At 50.3% G+C, this 20,238-nt stretch overlaps 7 protein-coding genes across 7 annotated transcripts; 5 read left to right on the top strand and 2 right to left on the bottom strand.

Annotated features, from left to right (window-relative positions):
• Positions 1 to 440: 440 nt before the first annotated feature.
• CDV56_106218 (mitochondrial 54S ribosomal protein uL15m) lies at positions 441 to 1,459 on the top strand (the record flags this gene model as incomplete). The annotated part of the gene is made up of 2 exons (XM_026759837.1): positions 441 to 763; positions 838 to 1,459. The coding sequence occupies 2 exons, from the start codon at positions 441 to 443 to the stop codon at positions 1,457 to 1,459; spliced, it is 945 nt and encodes a 314-aa protein (XP_026614280.1).
• An 876-nt stretch (positions 1,460 to 2,335) lies between these two features.
• CDV56_106042 (serine/threonine-protein kinase) lies at positions 2,336 to 4,270 on the bottom strand (the record flags this gene model as incomplete). Its single annotated transcript, XM_026759661.1, has 1 exon — positions 2,336 to 4,270. One exon carries the CDS (start codon positions 4,268 to 4,270, stop codon positions 2,336 to 2,338), a length of 1,935 nt encoding a protein of 644 aa, XP_026614279.1.
• A 1,133-nt stretch (positions 4,271 to 5,403) lies between these two features.
• On the top strand, positions 5,404 to 8,108 carry CDV56_105771 (SH3 domain-containing protein; the record flags this gene model as incomplete). Its single annotated transcript, XM_026759390.1, has 7 exons — positions 5,404 to 5,431; positions 5,506 to 5,859; positions 5,991 to 6,143; positions 6,194 to 6,267; positions 6,312 to 6,678; positions 6,740 to 6,894; positions 6,969 to 8,108. 7 exons carry the CDS (start codon positions 5,404 to 5,406, stop codon positions 8,106 to 8,108), a joined length of 2,271 nt encoding a protein of 756 aa, XP_026614278.1.
• A 919-nt stretch (positions 8,109 to 9,027) lies between these two features.
• Positions 9,028 to 9,360, top strand: CDV56_105681 (uncharacterized protein; the record flags this gene model as incomplete). Its single annotated transcript, XM_026759300.1, has 1 exon — positions 9,028 to 9,360. One exon carries the CDS (start codon positions 9,028 to 9,030, stop codon positions 9,358 to 9,360), a length of 333 nt encoding a protein of 110 aa, XP_026614277.1.
• A 1,820-nt stretch (positions 9,361 to 11,180) lies between these two features.
• On the top strand, positions 11,181 to 12,470 carry CDV56_105439 (PQ-loop repeat-containing protein; the record flags this gene model as incomplete). The annotated part of the gene is made up of 1 exon (XM_026759058.1): positions 11,181 to 12,470. The coding sequence occupies one exon, from the start codon at positions 11,181 to 11,183 to the stop codon at positions 12,468 to 12,470; it is 1,290 nt and encodes a 429-aa protein (XP_026614276.1).
• A 1,197-nt stretch (positions 12,471 to 13,667) lies between these two features.
• On the bottom strand, positions 13,668 to 15,710 carry lcb2 (putative serine palmitoyltransferase 2; the record flags this gene model as incomplete). Its single annotated transcript, XM_026758799.1, has 1 exon — positions 13,668 to 15,710. One exon carries the CDS (start codon positions 15,708 to 15,710, stop codon positions 13,668 to 13,670), a length of 2,043 nt encoding a protein of 680 aa, XP_026614275.1.
• A 2,036-nt stretch (positions 15,711 to 17,746) lies between these two features.
• CDV56_104848 (acetoacetate--CoA ligase family protein) lies at positions 17,747 to 19,930 on the top strand (the record flags this gene model as incomplete). Its single annotated transcript, XM_026758467.1, has 1 exon — positions 17,747 to 19,930. One exon carries the CDS (start codon positions 17,747 to 17,749, stop codon positions 19,928 to 19,930), a length of 2,184 nt encoding a protein of 727 aa, XP_026614274.1.
• Between the last annotated feature and the right edge of the window lie 308 nt (positions 19,931 to 20,238).

Here is a 20,238-nt window from a genome sequence, read left to right as displayed (position 1 = left end):
CTCCGTAGACGAGGAAGTAGTGAACAGTTTTCCCACAAACTGGCTGATTAGCTGCCTTCCCTGACTTTACAGTTGCCCTCGGTAAGCTGCAGGATCACTGTATTAAGTGTCGGGTGGGATAGCAATCGTTCCATATCTGCCCGGTTGGGTGCTTTCGGGGGCATTTGTGCTGGCTCTAGTCGAAGCTTCTATTCGCTAGAACCAGAAGACTTTAGAATCAATCACAATCAGAAGCCTTTGAGGAATGAGTACGAAATAAGAGAATTTCTCGAATTCATGTGTGTATCAGAAGGATAATTCCTAGTAGTCATCCTCAGGCAGAGAAGCCAACGTTGCCCGGCCCGACATTCATCCGCTTTCGCATCCCGAAGATCTTTGTCCCGTATCATCAGTTCAACGTAGAAGCGGAAAATCACAATCACCATTCTCCCACAGTTGCAATGCGTCCCAGACTTCAGATGCTGCCACTGAGGTGGCAACAGATTTTGTCAAAACCAGCTGTGTCTTCCGCATCGCCGCTGTCGTCCCTCCTACCACAATTCCAGCAGCAGAGCCGCAATGCACACATTCTAGCGTCGTTGTCCGATACTCCGGGAGCGTATCATAAGAGAATTAGAAGAGGTCGTGGTCCGGCATCCGGTAAGGGTAAGACCTCTGGACGTGGTCACAAGGGTCAAAAGCAGCATGGAAAGGTCCCCGCGGGCTTCAATGGTGGTCAGACGCCGGAGATTGTGGTGCACGGTGAGCGTGGGTTCAACAACATGTATGTCCCGGCCTTGCAAGGAAAACCAGCGCAGAGAAAAGATCATGGAGATATCCTAACATCCGTCAATCCAGTTTCGCCCTCGACCTTGCACCCGCCAATCTCGACCGCATCCAGGAATGGATTGACCAAGGCCGCATTGACCCAACTCGCCCCATCACCATTCGCGAACTGGCCAAATCCCGCTGCATCCACCAGACCAAAGACGGCGTGAAGCTGCTCGGCCGCGGCGCATCAGCCGAAGGCAACGTCCTCAAGCAACCCATCCACATCGTCGTCTCGCGAGCCTCCGCCAGCGCCATCGCTGCCGTCGAGGCCGCCGGCGGCTCCGTGACAACAAGATTCTACACCCGCTCCGCCATCGCCCGCATCATGAAGCGCGAGACGCACCCGTTCATCTCGACCGCGTGGTCGCCCGAAAGCGCCAGCGACGCCCTCGTCAAGGCCGCCGGCCTCGAGGCCCAGGATCTCACCGAGTCAAAGGTCATGCGCGAAATGGGCTACAAATACCGTCTCCCTGACCCGACCAGGCGTCGCGATATCGAGTACTACCGTGACCCGGCCCACCGGGGGTATCTGAGCCATCTGCTGAAACCCACCGAGGGACCCAGTTTGTTCTTCCGCTCTCCGGCGGAGCGCAAGTCGTCCGCTGGTGTCAAGAAGGAGAAGGTGCTGCCGGAGAACAGACTTTGGTAGTGAGGAAACAAAGGTCTACCGTGACTAACTCTGTGTTTTTGACTTGTATTTCTGGTACAACTAGCCTGTCTTCTCCGTTGATATCTTGTCTTGTTGGTTTCCGATTTTTCCCTATAGGAATAGGTGTATAAATACTTTCATGAATGGGAATATTGAACGTTGGTCGTGTAGCTCTGATTTCTTCCATACTGACCTCTGCGTTAATCGAGTCCAAACAGCAGGCATGGTGCTTAGCCCGATATTAGGCCGGATCAATCTACGAGGGCCGAAGACCGAGAAGTTGGTGGGCCGTTATCAATACAAAATAATCCCCTGCGATCAACTGCAAATGGCTTGATAATTGGTATACTATGTTATGCAGGTTACTGGAAAATGAATCACGGAGACAACAGAGACAGGAGAACACGAGACTCGAATTAACTTAGCTCGCTATGAGCAGGAGAGGCATTGGGAGAGATATGTACATCATGCAAAGCCATTGAGTGAAGAACGCATAAAAGAACCAGCCAGGAATAACGCCATGGTCGCTAACATTTGGTGACTTTTCCTTAAATTCAGTAAACCATTCATGCTGCGGAAGTGCCCGAGTATACCATAGATGAGCCGAGAACAAACCCAGAAAAAAAAAAAAAAAAAAGGAATATCGATCCTTCCATATATAAGGCCATAGCAAACAAAACTTGTCGAGGAAAAGAAAGGGTATCTCAGATGATCAATAATTCCGAAACACCAGCGCTCGTGCTGTCATTAGAGAGCGCCAGTGATGACCATCAAAATAAAGCAGACACAAATCGTAAATTTCATCTAATTCTTTAGCACTCAAAGAGGTGCAAAGAATATCACAAAGTGGTGGCAATTCTGCCGCAGAAGAAGCACTCAAAGCTTCCAGATTGAGTCGTTGGTACCGTCCTGCGTATTTTCGGAAAAGCCATGCAACCAACGCGATGATAATACATCACGAATAGTCCAGCGCCTTTTGACGTCCATGTCTAGGCAACCCTGGATTAGCTCAAGCGCAGCTTCTTTGTCCTTTCCAACGTGCGGGTTGCTTGTGTCGCCCAGGACGGCCTGTCGGTTCCAGGTTCCGTTGAGAATGTTCGACTGTATACGAGGGGCAAAGGAATCCTGGAAAGGCCGTGATCCAACGATGACGGTGTAGACAATGACACCGAATGCCCAGATGTCCACCGAAGGATCAATCACGCCATTGTCCGAGAGAAGCAGCTCGGGGGAGGCGTATTCTAAGCTTCCCGCAACACTAGTACTGGACCCAGCCGGGCCGATATTCTTGGGCGGTGGACGGTCCGCCGCATCGTCGTAAGGGCCTGGGGAGTCTCCTTCGTTGTCCGTGTTCAGCCATTCAGCCATACCAAAATCGCAGAGGACGAGAGTAGACGACTTTGTACCATCCTGGGACTTGTCAGGGTCTAGTAGACAGTTCTCAAGCTTGATATCTCTGTGCACAACGCGGGCGTCCTCATGCAGATATCGCAGGGCGCATGCTAGCTGGTAGGTGTATTTCTTGGCAAGCTTGATATCCAAGCCTTGACGGTTCTGGCGAACAAGATCAAACAGGGTACCGCCAATAGCCAGCTTCGTGAAGCAGAAAGTGGCATAGTCTGTCTCATACACCGCATCCAGTGTCAAAATATTCGGGTGATTGAGGTATCGCCAGACTCTGACTTCGTGATCAAATTCAGCTTGAACCATGTCGTTTTCCTGCTCGCTCTTCCCAGAGACCTGCTTCCGGACGATTTTTACAGCGAGGCGCCGGGTTTCACCACTCTCTTCGACTTTGTATGCTTCCTTCACTGTGCTGAAACCGCCAAAGCCAATCTGTTTTCCGAGCACATACTCCGTACCAACCATTTGACCCTCATCATCAGGCTGTGGAGTGGGCTCTTCACGGCCATTCCACATGGACAGAAACGTGCTGGCTGGGGACTTGCCGCTCGAGAGAGTAGATCGGCGAGAGCTTTGACGCGTAGAGCCCCGAAGTCCCCTTGGTTTGCTACCGAATGGTGTTATGACACCTGTAGACCAAGAACTGCGGTCATCAAGCGAAGCGAATGTTTGTACTGGTGACGCCATGTAGATGGGCGATAACAGGTCCCTGGAACTTTCCGGCGGGGTTCGAACCTCATCGTTGATGGGAGATACGGTTGAAACCGAAGTCAAGGATGTTGGACGGTCGAGTTCAGAGCTCATAGGCATCTCTTCCTCGGGACTAGTCGGGAAGCTTCCACGATATCCAGTAGGGAAGACACGCTGGTTACGATATCTTCTGGGGCTAGCATTGTAGTCAATCTGCTTCACGCCGGGCTCCTCATCGTCTTCTTGGGACAAAGCGTTCCTTAAGCCTGAACTTCTTGATTGATACTTGAAGAGGCCTCGATCCCTCGGATCTCCCTTGGCAAGTGGCTCTTCAAGAGGCTGCTGTTGGCCAGAATCTAGGGTGACGTTAGGGTCAAAGCTGATGGAAGGGCGTCGATTCTGGATGTAGCTCTCAAGCGGGGAGGCTGAAACCTCTTCTGGCTTGTGAGGATAGCTAACATCGGCCGTGTGACGATCATCGTGACGAGGTACCGAGATTGGAGGAGTCGCTGAATGAAGACCACTCAGTATACTGTTGTCTTGATCAGTACCGCAACCGCGCGCGCCAGAATCGTGAAAGATGTTGGTACGGTCGCCCTCGATGCCACTGCCATCATCCGTCGCTCCCCGGCCACCTTCAGGCCGCTGCCACTGATGTCGCTGAAAGGAAGTTTCGATCTTCAAGCCTGCCAATGCGTTCCTCTCTTTATGAGCCATGCCCCCCCAAAGAGGACAACTCGTAATGAGTGGAAGAGCTGAAATGGTGATGAGGTTGCTGAATTTGGCGATGATACGATGAGGCGACTACATGGGAGGGTCGACGGAGGAGGGCTGGAAGGTCCGTTGTGTTTAACAGTGTCGACTATTGGGGGGCAACCATCAAGAAAAATAATGGTACGATTCAAATAGAAGAGGTACCACTTGCAGAAGAATGAGACTCAGTGAAAGAGGAGTAAAATTAGATGATGAGTCACCTCTTCACACAGATGTGGATGAAAAGATTGTTGAAACTCCGTCGAATCTGAGACGGAAGTGATGCACAAGGATGGGTGTATCGGGTGATGACGGAACGACTGTTGCAACTTGCGAAAGGTTCGGAAAGTGAACAGTGAGCGGGGGTAGCAGATCGACACTAATTTACTCACCATCCAATGAACAGTGTTTTATCATCACACAGACCCCAGTATGTCACCTGATAAATGGGCTCCGTCCTCGACCCTTTGCCCTAGGGTCAAATAAGGACGAGCTAACCCTATCGTGGTTAGAGAATACTTGCTAGGTGCCTGGCTCAGGCACCTTAGGCCAATCCCAATAAGCGCGCGCAAGGGGCGCTTGTTTTGGAGTCTGGACACCTCCTTTCGGACGTTGTCTTGATAGTCCGGGGAACACGTTGGGCTACCCGGTCATTGACACGGCCACGGGCGTTGCATATCTCTTCTTTTCTTCCTAGTTTGGCTTGTTCTTGTCAGGAATCGCTCTGGAAGTATTTCTTTTGTCTTGCGGGTCATATTGCCATTCTTTGACAGTCTACCACCGATACCTTCCGCCGATGCTAACTGCGGAATTGACCGAGTCTCGCTGGCGCTGTCACTTTGATTACCGTCAGACTCTTTGTCACTTATCCTTGCGTCTCTAATTGACAAGAGTCTCCTTATCAATTCGATCATTTTGTTCTGTTCTGTTTGTTTTGTTTTGTTTTTACAAGTCGGTATTGGGTCGAATCTTGTTTCGCCCTCTCTTGCGACATCGATGACGCCTGATTTCTCAGTCGCTCCTCAGTCTTCAGTTTTCGTGCTCTCATTACAATTTCCTCGCTCTCTTAGAGACCGAATATCCGAGAAAGATCCGAGATGACAAGACCTCGAATTGTCCGAGCTGGTATGTGCCGAAACAATCACTTCGCACTGAATTCCCTGAGCGGTGCCGTTGAGATTCTGACTCGTCCGTGGTAGACACGCTCGACCTTCAAGATCACCATGCCCCGTCGGCTAAAGACCATTCGAAGCATTCCTTCAATACAGGCAGCGGCCTTGCACCCCATCAGGAACATACTCTTCGCCATGCGGATCAAGATGCAAGAAATGAGATGATACACGGCCCCGATTTGGAGGAGAGCCAGCCGAGTGCTGATCACTACCATGATAGAATGGATATTCATGACAATATAGACGTTGCGGATGCAGGATTAGGCCATCATGGACGAGGCGATGGCTCAGAAGAAGGCGATCTCGCTGATGAAGAAAGTGACGATCTGTTGGATGATGATTTGATGGACAAAATCTCAAGTTCGCCGTCAATTGACGATGGTAAGTATCGGACCTTGGGACTTTGATGTTTGCGGGATGGTTCATTGCGCTGCTCTTCTTGTTGTCGTGCAATGTCCCATGTGTCTCGTACATCTTTAAAATTCCAGATGCACATGACTTACATCGAGTAGAAGATATTGATTTCGAATTCGTCTACGCTCTTCACAATTTTGTCGCCACCGTTGATGGACAAGCCAACGCAGCAAAAGGAGACACAATGGTCCTTCTCGACGATAGCAACAGCTACTGGTGGCTCGTTCGAATTGTGAAGGATGGCAGCATCGGTAAACTTTCTCCTTCGCCCTCCCCAGAACGGTTCTCTGACAGTTGATAGGGTATCTACCGGCTGAGCATATAGAAACACCCACAGAAAGACTTGCGAGACTGAACAAGCATCGAAATGTTGACGTAGGTGACGCCCGCTGAGCAATAGGACTTTCTAACAGAAGCAGCTGTCAGCTACGATGCTGGGTGATAATTCAGAGAAATCCAAAAATCCGTTAAAGAAAGCAATGCGCCGCAGGAATGCAAAAAACGTCACCTTCACCGCTCCGACCTACATTGAAGCGTCCGATATCGATTGGTCGACCGAGGATGAAATCGACGACGGAGACTCCCTTATCGACGGCGGAGAGATTATGCGTGATGAAGATGATCTGCAGGATGATCACAATGATGATATCGTCGTCGAACCCCTCAGACCGAAGTCAAATCGCGACAAGGTCACCGATGAGTCGGAAAACATGGAAGGAACTCAGCAGTCTGGCTCTACGAGTCCCGAGAAGCAGCGCTTGAGCCAGGAGATGTTTGAGGCAGCAAGTAAGCGGAATTCGCTGTGTTTTGCTGGACAGGACCTGAACCTTGCTGATCGACATTCTAGGTGAACCTACTGTCAGCAGATCTCGGAATGGGACCGTGAGGAACACGGATTCGTTCTTCAAAGACGACACGGTTGAGACTAAGAAGATATCTCTGACGCCGAATTTGCTTCGTGACGAAGTTAGCAGTGGTGGGCTCTCAAGCGAGACAAAGGAGGTATGTATCCATCCGTCAATCCAGGGAGAAATTGCGCGCGTAAATAATGCTAACCGTGCTGGGATTGTCTCAAGGGCCGCGGAAGCTTTGACAACATTGACAAAGCATTGGGTGCAAACGACAAAGGCAGGGATGACAAGAAGAGAAAGGACAAGAAGCCAGGGATGCTGAGTGGGCTGTTCAAGCGGAAGGATAAGAAGAGCAAATCCACCGAAGATGAATCTGAGGAGCCAGAAAAGGTCTCAGGCGAATTATCTCGAACGTCGCCCACACCTAAGACGTCCTCTGAGTCCGTGTCATCCCCTGAGTCACGGCCCGCGAAGGGGACCCCGGCACAAAAGCAGACAACTAAGTTCCAGAAGCAAACTCCGGCTGTCGCCTCGCCCGCCAAACAAGAGTTTCAGCATGGCTCGAATGTGCCTGTTGCCGTCGAAGGTGGTGAAAAGACGTTCTCAAAGGCAAAACAAAAGACTGATACAATCCGGCAAGTTGTTTCTGAGGATGATGACGTTCTTCCTCAGCCCACACGTTCGAGTGCTTCTGAGGACGCGAGAAAAGGCATATTGTCTCCTGTTGACGCGATAGATTCATCCGCAAAGCGGGACCTTGAGGAGGAAATCGTAAGGGATGCTACGATCGATCGCGCTGAATCCCAACACGAAGAAAGACAAAGTCCTTACGATCGGATGGTGACACTCCAGCCCTCTGTGACATCTCAGCCGCAGAGATCTCCGCAGAAACAGGAGAGCTCTTATCATGATCGAAGACCGGAGTCACCTGTGAGTGTGTCACCAGTCGAGGCGGGTGCGCCACATGGTCTTCAAACCGATGTGTCTTCTCCAAATGATTATTCTGTCTCCCCAATCTCGCCACCGATTTCCCCAGTCGAAAACGCCGGTGAGAGCAAGGCCATCGATACAATCGCCTCTCCAATGGAACGGCTTTCTGCGGAAACTCCGACCTGGAGCGACGCGAGTCTGCGGTCATACTTGGACGATGAGAACGACATCCGCGATTTGTACATTATTGTGCATGATAGTTCGAACATCCCTCCTGCTGGTCCTGAGCATCCAATCACAGGCAGCCTTTTCAAGGAGGAAAGCAGGAGATTGAAGGAAATGAGCGGCCAGTTGGACATGATGCTAGCTGACTGGGTCGGTCGACGCATGCGAAATGCAACTGCCTCGAAGACAGTAAGCGTTACAGCGTCGTGACTGCTCCGTTGGTATAATAGTTGTAGGTCATGCATACATGGTCCAACTTCGGTATTGGGATGCTTCTGATGGCCAGATGCTCGATTGTGCTGGGCGCATTACATGAGTTATACTTCACACAGGCTCGTTTCTATTCTGGCCGAATTTGAACCGGCTCGTTCAACACTTTTTCCTTTCCTTACTCTTTTTCCCTCTCTTCTTCGACTCAAAGGGCGCTGGTGTGAATCCCTTTTCAGGGACCACGAAAGCCCCTTGCCGCTGGCTTGTTTGTTTTCTTTTCTTTTTACCCCCTTGAACGACTGAGTTTATCACAAGCTACCCTTGGGTTTGCTGGGATGTCGTCCTTTCTCTACTATGCTCGATTTTCTTTCTCGCTTTACCTCTATTGGGATACCCCGAGGCATATATGTGCTCGTCGTTCGACTTGTGTATGCTTCCTCTCCTCTACAGCCAAGTTGACATCTCTTATAAATGAAGAAAACCAACCTGTACTACAAAGCGCTCTGTGGCATGCGCTCTGTGTTCATGACCACAAATAACATAGATAGTACACAAAGCCGTGCGGATCCACTACCAGTCTACGACTTCGCTTTGTCTTGATATCGTCATTTTTAATTCTTCTAGACTTTGTCGCTTTGACAACCTTATTAAGCACATACTTCGAGGGTCTCCTTGAGTTATATGGAATACCCCAGTACCGTGACCGGATGATGTCGCGCGGGAAGGTCATCTGGTGCCGACGCAGTCATACAGCTTACACCCCAGCCGCACGAGACAGCCGATCCATGCTTGATCGAATCTTTCGTTATAAAGCATGGTCTGACATCATTCAGCCCGTTCCTTCTTGAATTGCAATTACTCCCACTCTGGACGGAGCCATTTGCTTCTAGCGCTTCTAGCAAGTTTTCAAGCCTCGAAGATGTCGGACCCATATGGCCAGTACCCACCTTATAACGCTCCAGCTCCAAACCCTAGCGGCGGGGCATTCTATGCGCCCCAGGACGCCCCGCATGATTATGGACCTCAACAACCATATGGGCAGCCCGGGCAGCTTGATCAGTATACGGGTGCCTACAGTTCCCAGCATGATTTGAGCCAGCAACCGCAACAGTATCAGCGCGGGTCATTCGAGCCACAGCCTCAGCAGCAGCCGCAGAGGGATTTTCTGAGCCCGTCTGATGCGCTGGGGTACCAGCATGCGCCCGGAAACTACGAAGCTAGAGGTCGCCAGGGCAGCAACGCTGAGTATTAGTATGACACCTTCCCCGTCATCTGATTCGATTTTCGACTAATACCTTACAGTAATCAGCATCTTGATGAACACAGAGATGTTTCCCGATCACGGCGCAGCCGATCCCGCGCGTCCAGTAGCGCGATGAAGGCTAGATCCAAATCGCGGTCTAGGTCTAGATCTAGATCTGGGTCATCTAGGAAGGATCGTGACCTCGCGGGAACGTTGCTGGGGGGTGCGTCTGGATACTATCTGGGACACAAACAGGAGCATGGTCTCCTCGGTGCTTTAGGTGGTGCGCTATTAGGGAATTTTCTGGGGGATCAAGTCAAGGAACATAGGAAGCATGGAGATGACCATCATAAGCGCCATCGCCATCGTCACCATCATCATGATCATGATCATGGGCATCACAGTCATCACCACCATGGCCATCGGCATCATCGGAGCGGCTCGAGACATAGTACTCACAGCGGTGGCTCCTGAATCCTGACGCTTGCGTTCCCTGTGGGGAGCGATAAGCCTGGTATGAGGTAATGCAGATGGTTTTGATTTATTCTGCCATAAGAACGGTCTTCGTTCGTTGTAGCTACTTTCCATCATGTCCTTGCTTGCGTTTTCGGTTCGCTCATGTTTCCTATGCAGTAGCACATGGATTGTTTATTCTGCTCCCGAGAGATCAGCTGTGCAGTCATGCCCTGCATGTTTGTAGCAGGCTCTGTGCTTGATAAATGGCTGCTTGACATGCCTGGCAGAGGATAGGGAACTGCAAATATTGCCCTCAAGCCACTCCAGGCTCCCAAGCAAGTGACATGGAGATTGACCGTCGGAGTTGAAGAGTCCTTCGCATTTTGAGTTGATCCTTTAGTCCACTCCAGAGGTATACCACTGCTTCAAAGTGGTTCCCTGATGGTACCCCGAAAGTCACGCTGAGTGCACATACTTGATACTTGTGGCAATGGATTGAGCATCCTGAGGCAATATTGGTCTCGAAATGGATGCTTTGGTACGCAGAAGAATGAATCCAATACGATGAGAATCAGCTCCAGAAAGGAGTGCTGCTGTTGAGTGTTAACCCTGACCTGGATGTCATGAATGGATGATTGATTTTAACAGCACTGAAAAGGCATTCATCTCATTAGGCTTTGATTCGCGTAAACGAGCATGATAGGGACCGTACCAGACCGAAGCCCGACTCTAGCCAGACTCTAGCCAGACTCTTATCAACAGGAGGACGAAGATTGTGATGTTGTATCGAACGATGGCACGTGATCACTTATCTTACGAAGGGGTGTTAGTCAACCTGGTCCAGTGACCTCATCCTAGTCCGAATGCGGCGGTGGATTGAGGTGAAGCAGCCAATGAAATCAGCAGGATATGCCGATACAGATCAGGAGTTATCTATCCGCAGCTGAGGATAGACGGGACTATCTATCTGCTAATTATCAGCCCGTGGGGTGTGATTCATTTGTGTCCGTATCAGTGCAAGTGGTCGATCTCTCTCAGCTGAGCCCACAATGAGTGACTCGTGACCCATACTTGAAGGGGGAGTGTGACTCCCCCAAAGGGAAAGACAACACACACAGCCCTGATTACTTCACTCCTTCACTCGACGATATCCTTTTCTACCAACCTGGATCTTTTATTTCTGTCAAAAATCCCCAGGGAGAAGAGAACATATCGTATTACTCTTTGTTGTTCATGTTGTCGAAAGACATCTTTCCCGATCCGCTTTACCCTTTCCCGTGTACTTCCCCAGAATCTCCCCCCACTGATTGGGACGCAGCAGGCACCCTAACGCCAGCAAGAGGGTGTCTTTGAGTTGAATAGAGTAACTCAGTATGCCTCCTCCGTTATTATACAATGTCTTGCCAGCCGCTCTTCCAGCACACTGTGAGCCCTCGTCACCATTCCTAGCCGCCATTTCGTCCCAGTTGCATATCTGCCTTCCCACGCCTCTTGCGCTCTTATCGTCGATACTCGGAACGCTCAGCATCATATCATGGCTTTTTGCACAGCTTCCACAAATATACAAGAACTACCAGTTGCAGTCAACGTCCGGCTTGTCCTTGTTCTTTCTCGTCGAATGGTGTCTTGGTGATACGGGTAACCTTGTGGGTGCTCTGCTTACCCGGCAGGCAGCCTGGCAAGTGATCATAGCCGCCTACTACGTCTTGGTGGACGTTACCCTAGTGTTCCAGTTCTTTTGGTATACGCACTACAAAGGCAGAAGGGATGCGTATCGTGACTACTCTCACTCCCACCATGGCGAAGACACCGGAGCGTTCCTTGAGGGAGTGCCGATGTCAGAGGAGGATTCGATCACTGACGTCTCACGACAAAAGGCCACAACGGAAGACTCAGCCACTAAGGATGCGGATCTCCTCAAGAAATCGTTGCCCTTGGCGATGGGCAGCCAGCCGCCACTATACACTAACGAGAAGCTGAGCTCCTCTCGTCGCACGATCACCAGATCAGCCAGTGGTCCCAGCCTGCCACTCGCCTCCACGCGCACTCTGCTCCTAGCATCGATGCTCTGCGCCGTCGTAGCCAACGCACAGCCCACCGAACTCGACTCCGCCCCCGCGGCTTCAGAACACACCACCCTCGAGCTGATTGGCCGAATTTCCTCCTGGATCTCAACGGTCCTCTACCTCGGCTCACGCCCCCCTCAACTCATTAAGAACTACCGCCGCAAAAGCACCGCAGGGCTTTCCCCCTTACTCTTCATGGCCGCCTTCTGCGGTAACCTCTTCTACTCCGCCTCGCTCGCAACCAATCCCAACGCATGGTTCGACTTCCCCCCATGGGGAGGCGGCGGATGGGCAGGCGCAGACGGCAACAACCGCCTGGAATGGGTGGGCCTCTCCATCCCTTTCTTCCTCGGCGCCTTTGGCGTCCTCTTTCTCGACGGCTGCATGGGCCTGCAGTTCCTCATGTACCGCGTCCATGACGAAGAACAGGTTGTTCGCATCGTGGACCCAGAAAGGGGGAGCAGGTGGACTCGCGTCCGGGGCTGGATGAGGGGCTGGATCCCTTCTGTCTCCCCTCAGCGCGAATTCCACGATACCTCTGTGCAGGAAAGCCAGGCGCTCCTGCACGGAGAGCGAGAGAGATACGGCACTGTTTAGATCATTGCGGCTCCCTCTGCTTCATGTTACCGATATCTTGTTCCTTTTTTCATGCGACAGAGCGTGCATGTTTCTATGCCTTGATGACCATTATGCTTCATGGAGGAGTACACCTCATTTGTTCCCTTGTGTTTCGCATTTTCTCGCCATCTTGTCTTTGGCGTTGCATTTTGGGCATGGGGTTTTTTTCGGACGTACACGAATAGATGGATCATCGTCATGACTGGCCGTTTCTGACGGCATGATGCATGTGCATACACCTTGTTCCACTTTTGTCATTTTGCAATGGCGTTTCCTCACCGTCACCTACTCTTCAACCAAGGCGACTCGCGAGCTTTTGCTTAGATACTCCCTGTGCTATCAGCACAACTCTGCGGTCTAGTCATGTTTATACATCATGCTATGCATAGTACACTAAGCTGTGATATAGGGTCTTTAGACTATTCAGTGATGGCAATAGATCTTGACTTTTCTAATGACGCGGTTCTAGGATGCTAGCTGGCAGGACAGGCTTTCACTTGTGCACATATTGCCATTATGTAAAAAAGAATATATTAACAATCATCTAACTATAAACATTTAGGTACACTTCCGCCCAAGCAATCTCTCTCAGCAAGTCCACTTTCATCAACCTCCTCAAGGTTCAAGCCCTGGGCCGCAAAATCATGCACAATTAAGAGCCAGCCCCAATTCGAACCCTCCAGCACTTGGTGGGCAAGACCGGAAACATTGATATGTGGTCTAAAAAGGTTGAACAATGAAAGAATAGAAGTTAGAAAAATAATGATTAAAAGCAAGCGGCGGGTATCTCCATGTCGTCCATCAGTGGGAACGACAGAGATGTTCGCCGAAGAAGAAGGTAGAAGTTGCTAGGTCATCGTAGGCTCCGCAGAGGCGTATTCGTTCATTGTTCAGGTACTCGTGACTTTGTTTTCAAACCAGACACTCTTCATGGACAGAGCAAAAGATCAACAGACGATTGAAGTGAACCGTCTAATGTTACAGGGCAAGAAGTGCTGAATAATCTTGCGACGCGGCATGACCAGCATCACCGAATCCGGGTCATTGACGGTAGCTTATCCCACGCACGATTCGACAACATCGCATAATCAAGTGACATGCTTTGATCTCGCGTAGGAAAGTAAGCCAGTATGGGCACAATTTGCCCTCGAACTTCGTGACTCGTCACAAAAGCAGTTAGTACAGTGGTGATTGGACGTCTTGTACACCCCGTCTGATGACGTCCTCGATACGCCAACGAGGAGGCACAGTCCTCGCGGACCGCTTGCGCCGCAATTCTGTCTCCTTCTCAGGAGGATGGCTCATGCCTTCATCGGGAGGTAGAGCGCCTCCGGCAATCCCGGTCGAAAACTTCAATTGCAGGACATTGCCAATCTCGTCGCAGGCAGTCAGGACACGGTCAAGGTCTTCCTTGGTATGCGCGGCAGAAACGCAGAAACGAGCCCGAGAGGATACCAGAGGCGTGGCGGGGTATCCGACAACGACGACGGAGATTTTTCGTCTTAGCATCTCGTGGGAGAAGGCGGGCATCTTGGCAGGGTTGAAAAGAAGGACAGGAATGATTGGCGAATCGTCGTGGCCATACACTATAAAGCCAAGACGCTTCAACCCGAGACGAAGATATCGAGAGTTGAAGGCCAAACGCTGCAACCGCTCTTCACCCTGGCCCGGAACGATCTCGCCGTTGATGATGCGGAGGGCGGAAGAGATTTGTGCCAGAATAGCAGGAGCTGGCGCCTCGCCGTAGAAAATACCGGAATTGGTCGCACGGAGTTTGTCAATCATCGCCTTATCAGCGGCAATGTAGCCCCCATTGGCGCCAAATGACTTTGTGAAGGTCCCCATCAGAATGTCTACATCACTCGTATCGATGCTGAAATAGTCACAAACACCCCGTCCTTTGGGACCAATGGCTCCAATTGAGTGTGCTTCATCCACAAAGAGATGGAATTTGTAGCGATGCTTCAGCGCAATGAGACCTGGAAGATTGCACATGGATCCTTCCATGGAGTACAGTCCCTCAACAACGACCAGAATTTTCTTCCAAGGGCGATGAGTACGTGGTTGTCCCTGAGAGATGGCCTCACGCAGCTTTGCCTCCAGGTCCTTCATGTCGTTGTGCTTGAACATGCCGATGGACGCACCTGAGAGACGGGCGCCAAAGCGGATTGATGCGTGATTTAATTCGTCGGAGATAATCAGGCAGCCTTTGCTCACCAAGGCAGGGAAGATGTTTGCATTTGTACCAAAACCCATTGAGAAGACCATCGAGGCCTCCTTGCCCACAAAGCTGGCAACAAGACTCTCAACTTCGGCATGAAGATCTTGTGTGCCCACCTCAGCGCGAGTGCTTGGAGCAGTGATACCGTACTTCCTCAGAGTATCCTCGACGTGATCGGCGCAGGGACCTTCAGACTGGGCGAATCCGAGGTAGTTGTACGAGCTCAGGTTCAAGGTATCCGTAGTGGTTCCGGTGAGATAGAAGTGTTTGTTGTGGTCATCGGTGGTCCGGTCGATCAAGGTGATGTATCTTCCAGGAACGCCTGTCACGGGGCGTTCGAAGCAGTCATTAATGCGCAGCTTGAGACGACGCACATAAAAATTGTCGAAATCACTGTTGAGAGCACCGTATCCATTGCGAGGCTTCAGGTGCCGATAATTCTCCTCACGGAAGCGCTTTCCGAAGAAATCGCGGACGTGTCCGAAAGCAATCAAAATCAAGTAGCTAATATAGGTAGTGAGAAGATAATAATAGGGCGGTTCGTCCATCACTGGCTCGGGGAAAACACCACCAGGGTGTCTACTCGAGTAGCGATGGCTTGGATGGCCAATGGGGCCAAATTGGGCATGCTGCTTGGCCAGGCGACGGGCCTCCTCGGGCGACGGAGGCTGGAAAAGCGTGGTCGGAGGCTCGTCCATGTTGGGATTGCCCGCAGTGGCTGTCGATAAAGAAATGGTCGGTAGGGACAGTGATGCCGAACTGATCGGCGGGGCGACGGGGCCGGGTTGGAGACTCCCACTAGCTGCCTGGAGAGCGGCCTGGGCGGATTGAGGTTCGGATTTAGACTTAGGGGAGGTTGAGAAGAGCTGGGTGAAGCGATTCGGTTTGGACGTAGAGGCTTTGATGGCGATACCGCCCTTTCCCGAAGCAGACGAAAAGGAGGGTGAGTTGGAAGAGTCGTTGGCGGAAGAAGGGGAAGTAGCAGATCGGCGAGGCATCGCAGGAAAGGACTAGGCAAAATCGAAGACCGAAAGTCGTTCAGGAGGACTCGTGATGGGAAAGGGAAAAATTGATGGCGATTGTGGCAGGAGATATGGAGTACTTGGGAGGCAACAACCAGCTTCTTTAGAAACCTAATACTCCGTATGATGCGCGTATATCCCTCGAGTCTGAGAGGGAGCAGACGTTGGAAAAACAACGCCAATCCACTGTAAACCTAAGTCAACCACAACAAATCAATTTGAGTTCGATTCTTTTTATCGAGGTTTCGACGTTTCAGACGATGTAGATTGAGCAATTGTTGATGGTTTGATGAAAATTCGGTGGGGTGAAAGGGGCATCGATGCAGGAATTCAGGGTGACCACGGATGAACAACGTACCACCAAGTAAGATCACTCGAGGCAGAAATCCAAGCCGAAGAACCCGGATGGATCACTCTGCTTCTCACACGTGGAGGGCTCGGAGCCCTGATGCAGATGGAGAGTAATTCGTACTGTACTCCAATCTCAGGAGATCAAAAGAGAATACAGAAGATGCCTTAAAAGAACATATTTCAGCTCATCGGGATCAGGATGAGCGTTAGAAACCAAAAGGTACCAGGAAGCTAGACATAAAAAAAAAAAAAAAAAGGAAAAGGTTTTCGTCTTGTGATCCTCCGTACTTTACCGTAGATACCTACTCCGTACCTTACCACCACTTACCAGAGAGACCCCAGAAGACCTGTTCCACGGGTTACAGTGGGGTGCAAAAAGTATTCGACCACCCCTACCTTACCGCCTACCTTCTCCTGGCAGAAAACCACCAAACGCGTAGATATCCATTACTTACCTAGAACTTCAAAAGCTATCAAGGACCATGCCTAACCCGGTGAAGGCAGTTATTGAGGCAGATGGTTGGTTTACGAAATACCTTAGTTATAACGGAATCAAACTCGTTCCTAGTTAGGTTTAGCTAATAATAGGCGGTAAGGTAAGGTGGTCGAATACTTTTTGCACCCCACTGTAACAGAGCAGCACTCTGTAGGTACGGGGTTTGATTACCATTTATTACCATATGCAGGGGCATTGCCTGCAGATTTAGCTGCTTGTCTTCTGGATAGTGTGTAATCTTACTGTATGGCAAAGGCCCGCCAGCCCCTGGACTAGTGCACACTATGACTGCACAATCTTTCTACTGATCTTCATTCATGGTGTCTTCTTTTGCTCTACTCTGTAATGAATTCATAAAGTTAAGGAAAGGGGTAATGCAAGGAGACTGGCATAATCTTGCAATCACACTCAAACAACTTTAACTTTGTGGCCTAATCTATCAATATTTGTTAAGGATATTACCTCAAACTACTTCAGTCCTTCAGAGTGCTACAAAATAATGTGGACTCTAGACTCCGACCAGAGCATTAAAGTAGTATCGGCCTCAGGCACGAGCTATCTAACCTCTGCTGGACGTTGATCATGTTAAGAGCTAGATAGTGCATGCTGTGATTGAACAGTAGCTATCACAGTAGCTATCACAGTAGCTATCACAGTAGCTATCACATGTGTGTTCTTAGAGAATTATGCTCTAATTATTGTCAATATTAGTCTATCCTGTGAACTATCTACATCTACCATTGACACCCCTCTTGAACAATACCTGGACTAACCGATACTCAGTAAAAAAGCCATGGCCCGCGGACAGTAGCAACATTGGGGCGGAAGACTCTCCCCTTACCCGCTTCCCATCCGATCTTTTCCGCCCCCGCGATTTCCCAATCACTGGCTCAACGTGTCGACTAGTGTCTGATCGTATAATTTTGAGATTGCAGATCTTAGTTCTTCCTCCCATTTCAAGGAATCATATCAGTGATCCGTTTTGACTGCGTTGTCGGCTGCCATCCCTGAGTACAGTCGTACTCGACGGAAACGGAAGGCCGCCACGCTACAAGATCTTCCTCACTCAGATAGGGTTTGCCGTAATCTTTTTCCTTTCTCTTGTCTATCTATATATCACTGGAGTTCTGAAAAATCATTCTCGTCTATCAGCAAGAAAGCAAGCATGACGGTCAACGGATCTGCCCATCATCATGAGGCGTCCATGGAGGCGAAAGAACTATGGCGGCACTCGGATCCGCACAGTACCCAGATATTTGATTTCATGCAGCGCTTGAATCAAAAGTACCAACTTTCTCTTCAGAACTACAATGATCTCTGGCAGTGGAGTATATCTAAGCCTTCCGATTTCTGGGAGGAGATTTGGCACTATACCAATGTCAAAGCGCACAAACCGTATGAGCGGGTGAGTAGCTCTACTCTGAAGTATCCTGATAGGCCTCAGAGGATTGGAGCATCATCAAGGAGCAGAAATACTGATCTCAGCCAGGTCCTTTTTTCTGACAAAGTACTCTTTCCCAGGCCTCACTTCTTCGAGGCAAGCAAACTAAACTTTGCGGAAAACCTGCTGTACCCGGCAAGCTCACCAGCTGAAGATACCATCGCAGTGATTTCTGCCACAGAATCTGATAAAGAATTTGTTTCCTGGAAAGAGCTGCGGGAGCGTGTTCGCAAGTGTGCCAATTCCCTCAAGGAGGCAGGCTTGCAAGCAGGTGATCGCGTGGCAGGCTTCCTCGGCAATCATGCTAACACGGTTGTTGCAATGCTGGCGACGACATCAATAGGTGCCTTCTGGACCGGCGTGTCCCCCGATACAGGAGTCCACGCGGTTCTGGAGCGCCTGAGACAGATCGAACCGAAGATTTTATTTGCCGATAACGCCTCGTTATATAACGGCAAAGTGCATAGTACCCATGAAAAGATTCGTCAGATTGTCCCTGAACTGCCAGAGCTTCAGCTGCTGGTAGTCTTCGAGACCGTCAAGTCGCATCAATTCAGCGTCGATGAAGTAAAGCCAACCCAAGGAAAAGCGTGTACCTACGAGACATTCTTGGCCTCTGTTTCAAATGCATCAGCCGTCCTTGAGTTTGCAAGCTTGGATCCTGATCACCCTGTTTACATACTTTACTCGTCTGGCACCACTGGTGCGCCCAAGCCCATTGTCCATGGAGCGCTGGGAACGTTGCTGCAACACAAGAAGGAGCACGTGCTCCATTGCGATATTCGTCCCGGAGACCGCTTGTTCTACTTCACGACCACGACATGGATGATGTGGCATTGGTTGGTGTCTGGTCTTGCCAGCGGTGCCACCATCATCCTCTACGACGGTTCTCCCTTCCGACCCTTGGACCCAGAAGGAGGGAACGGGGAGATGGCCATGCCGCGTCTGATCGATGAATTGAGGATTACACATTTTGGGACATCTGCAAAATACCTTTCCATCTTAGAGCAGGCCTCACTGAAACCAACACAGCACCCTCATCGGCCAGTGACTTTGCAAACACTGAAGGCTATTTTCAGTACTGGGTCTCCTCTGGCACCCTCTACGTTTGAATATGTGTACTCTTCCATTCATCCTGATATTATGCTGGGTTCCATCACCGGCGGTACCGATATCCTCTCACTGTTCTGTGCATGCTGCCCCATCTTACCTGTTTACAAAGGCGAAATTCAATGCCGCTGTCTCGGAATGGCGGTGTCGGCATACGACTACTCTGGGAGTGATATCAGCGCCACGAATGAGCCTGGTGATCTCGTGTGTACAAAACCATTTCCCGCCCAACCGGTGATGTTCTGGCCACCGGGCCCAGTTGGCGCGGAAAAGTACCGCAAGAGCTATTTTGAGGTGTTCGGCCCATGCATTTGGCATCATGGCGACTTTGTCCGGATAAACCCACACACCGGAGGGGTGCACATGCTTGGTCGAAGCGATGGCGTCCTGAAGCCGGCAGGTGTTCGATTTGGAAGTGCAGAGATCTACAACATCCTCCTGAAACACTTTGCCGAGGAAATCGAAGATTCTTTGTGCATAGGACGCAGACGAGAGGGCATCGATACCGATGAGACTGTGGTACTATTTGTGAAGCTCGCCTCGCAGGGCAAGACGCCCACAACTATGCCTGCGGACCTAGCGGCACGGGTTCAAGCCACCATCCGCAAAGAGCTCAGTCCTCGCCATGTCCCGGGTATAGTGGATGTTTGTCCTGAAATTCCGGTGACATCCAACGGCAAAAAGGTCGAAAATGCGGTGAAGCAGATCCTTTGCGGACTGAATATCAAGATTGGTGCGAGTGTTGCGAATGCTGGTTGCCTGGACTGGTATAGGAACTGGGCTGCTGAGCATCCATAGACAGAGCCCGCTCGAGGAACCTGATAGATACCTCGCACGAGAAGATAATGAAATAGACCATAGAGACAATAATGCAGAAATAAAATAAAATAAGAACAAAATAAATAAAATAAATAATCATCATCATCATCGTCATCATCATCATCAATCACATTTGGAGGATGAGCCTAAAGGTACTAAATCTGATGAGTGAGGATGACTCATGTTCGCTCATCCATCCAGAACAAATTTTGTCTACTCCATACAGATGCATGATACAATGAGGCAGGGGTATTGGAGCTTCTATAAGACCATGCAAGGTGCATCAG

Source organism: Aspergillus thermomutatus, assembly GCF_002237265.1.
Source record: "Aspergillus thermomutatus strain HMR AF 39 chromosome Unknown NODE_99, whole genome shotgun sequence".
Classification (NCBI taxonomy): domain Eukaryota; kingdom Fungi; phylum Ascomycota; class Eurotiomycetes; order Eurotiales; family Aspergillaceae; genus Aspergillus; species Aspergillus thermomutatus.
The sequence above is the reverse complement of the archived record's forward strand: the minus strand, read 5'-3'. Positions and strand labels throughout refer to the sequence as shown.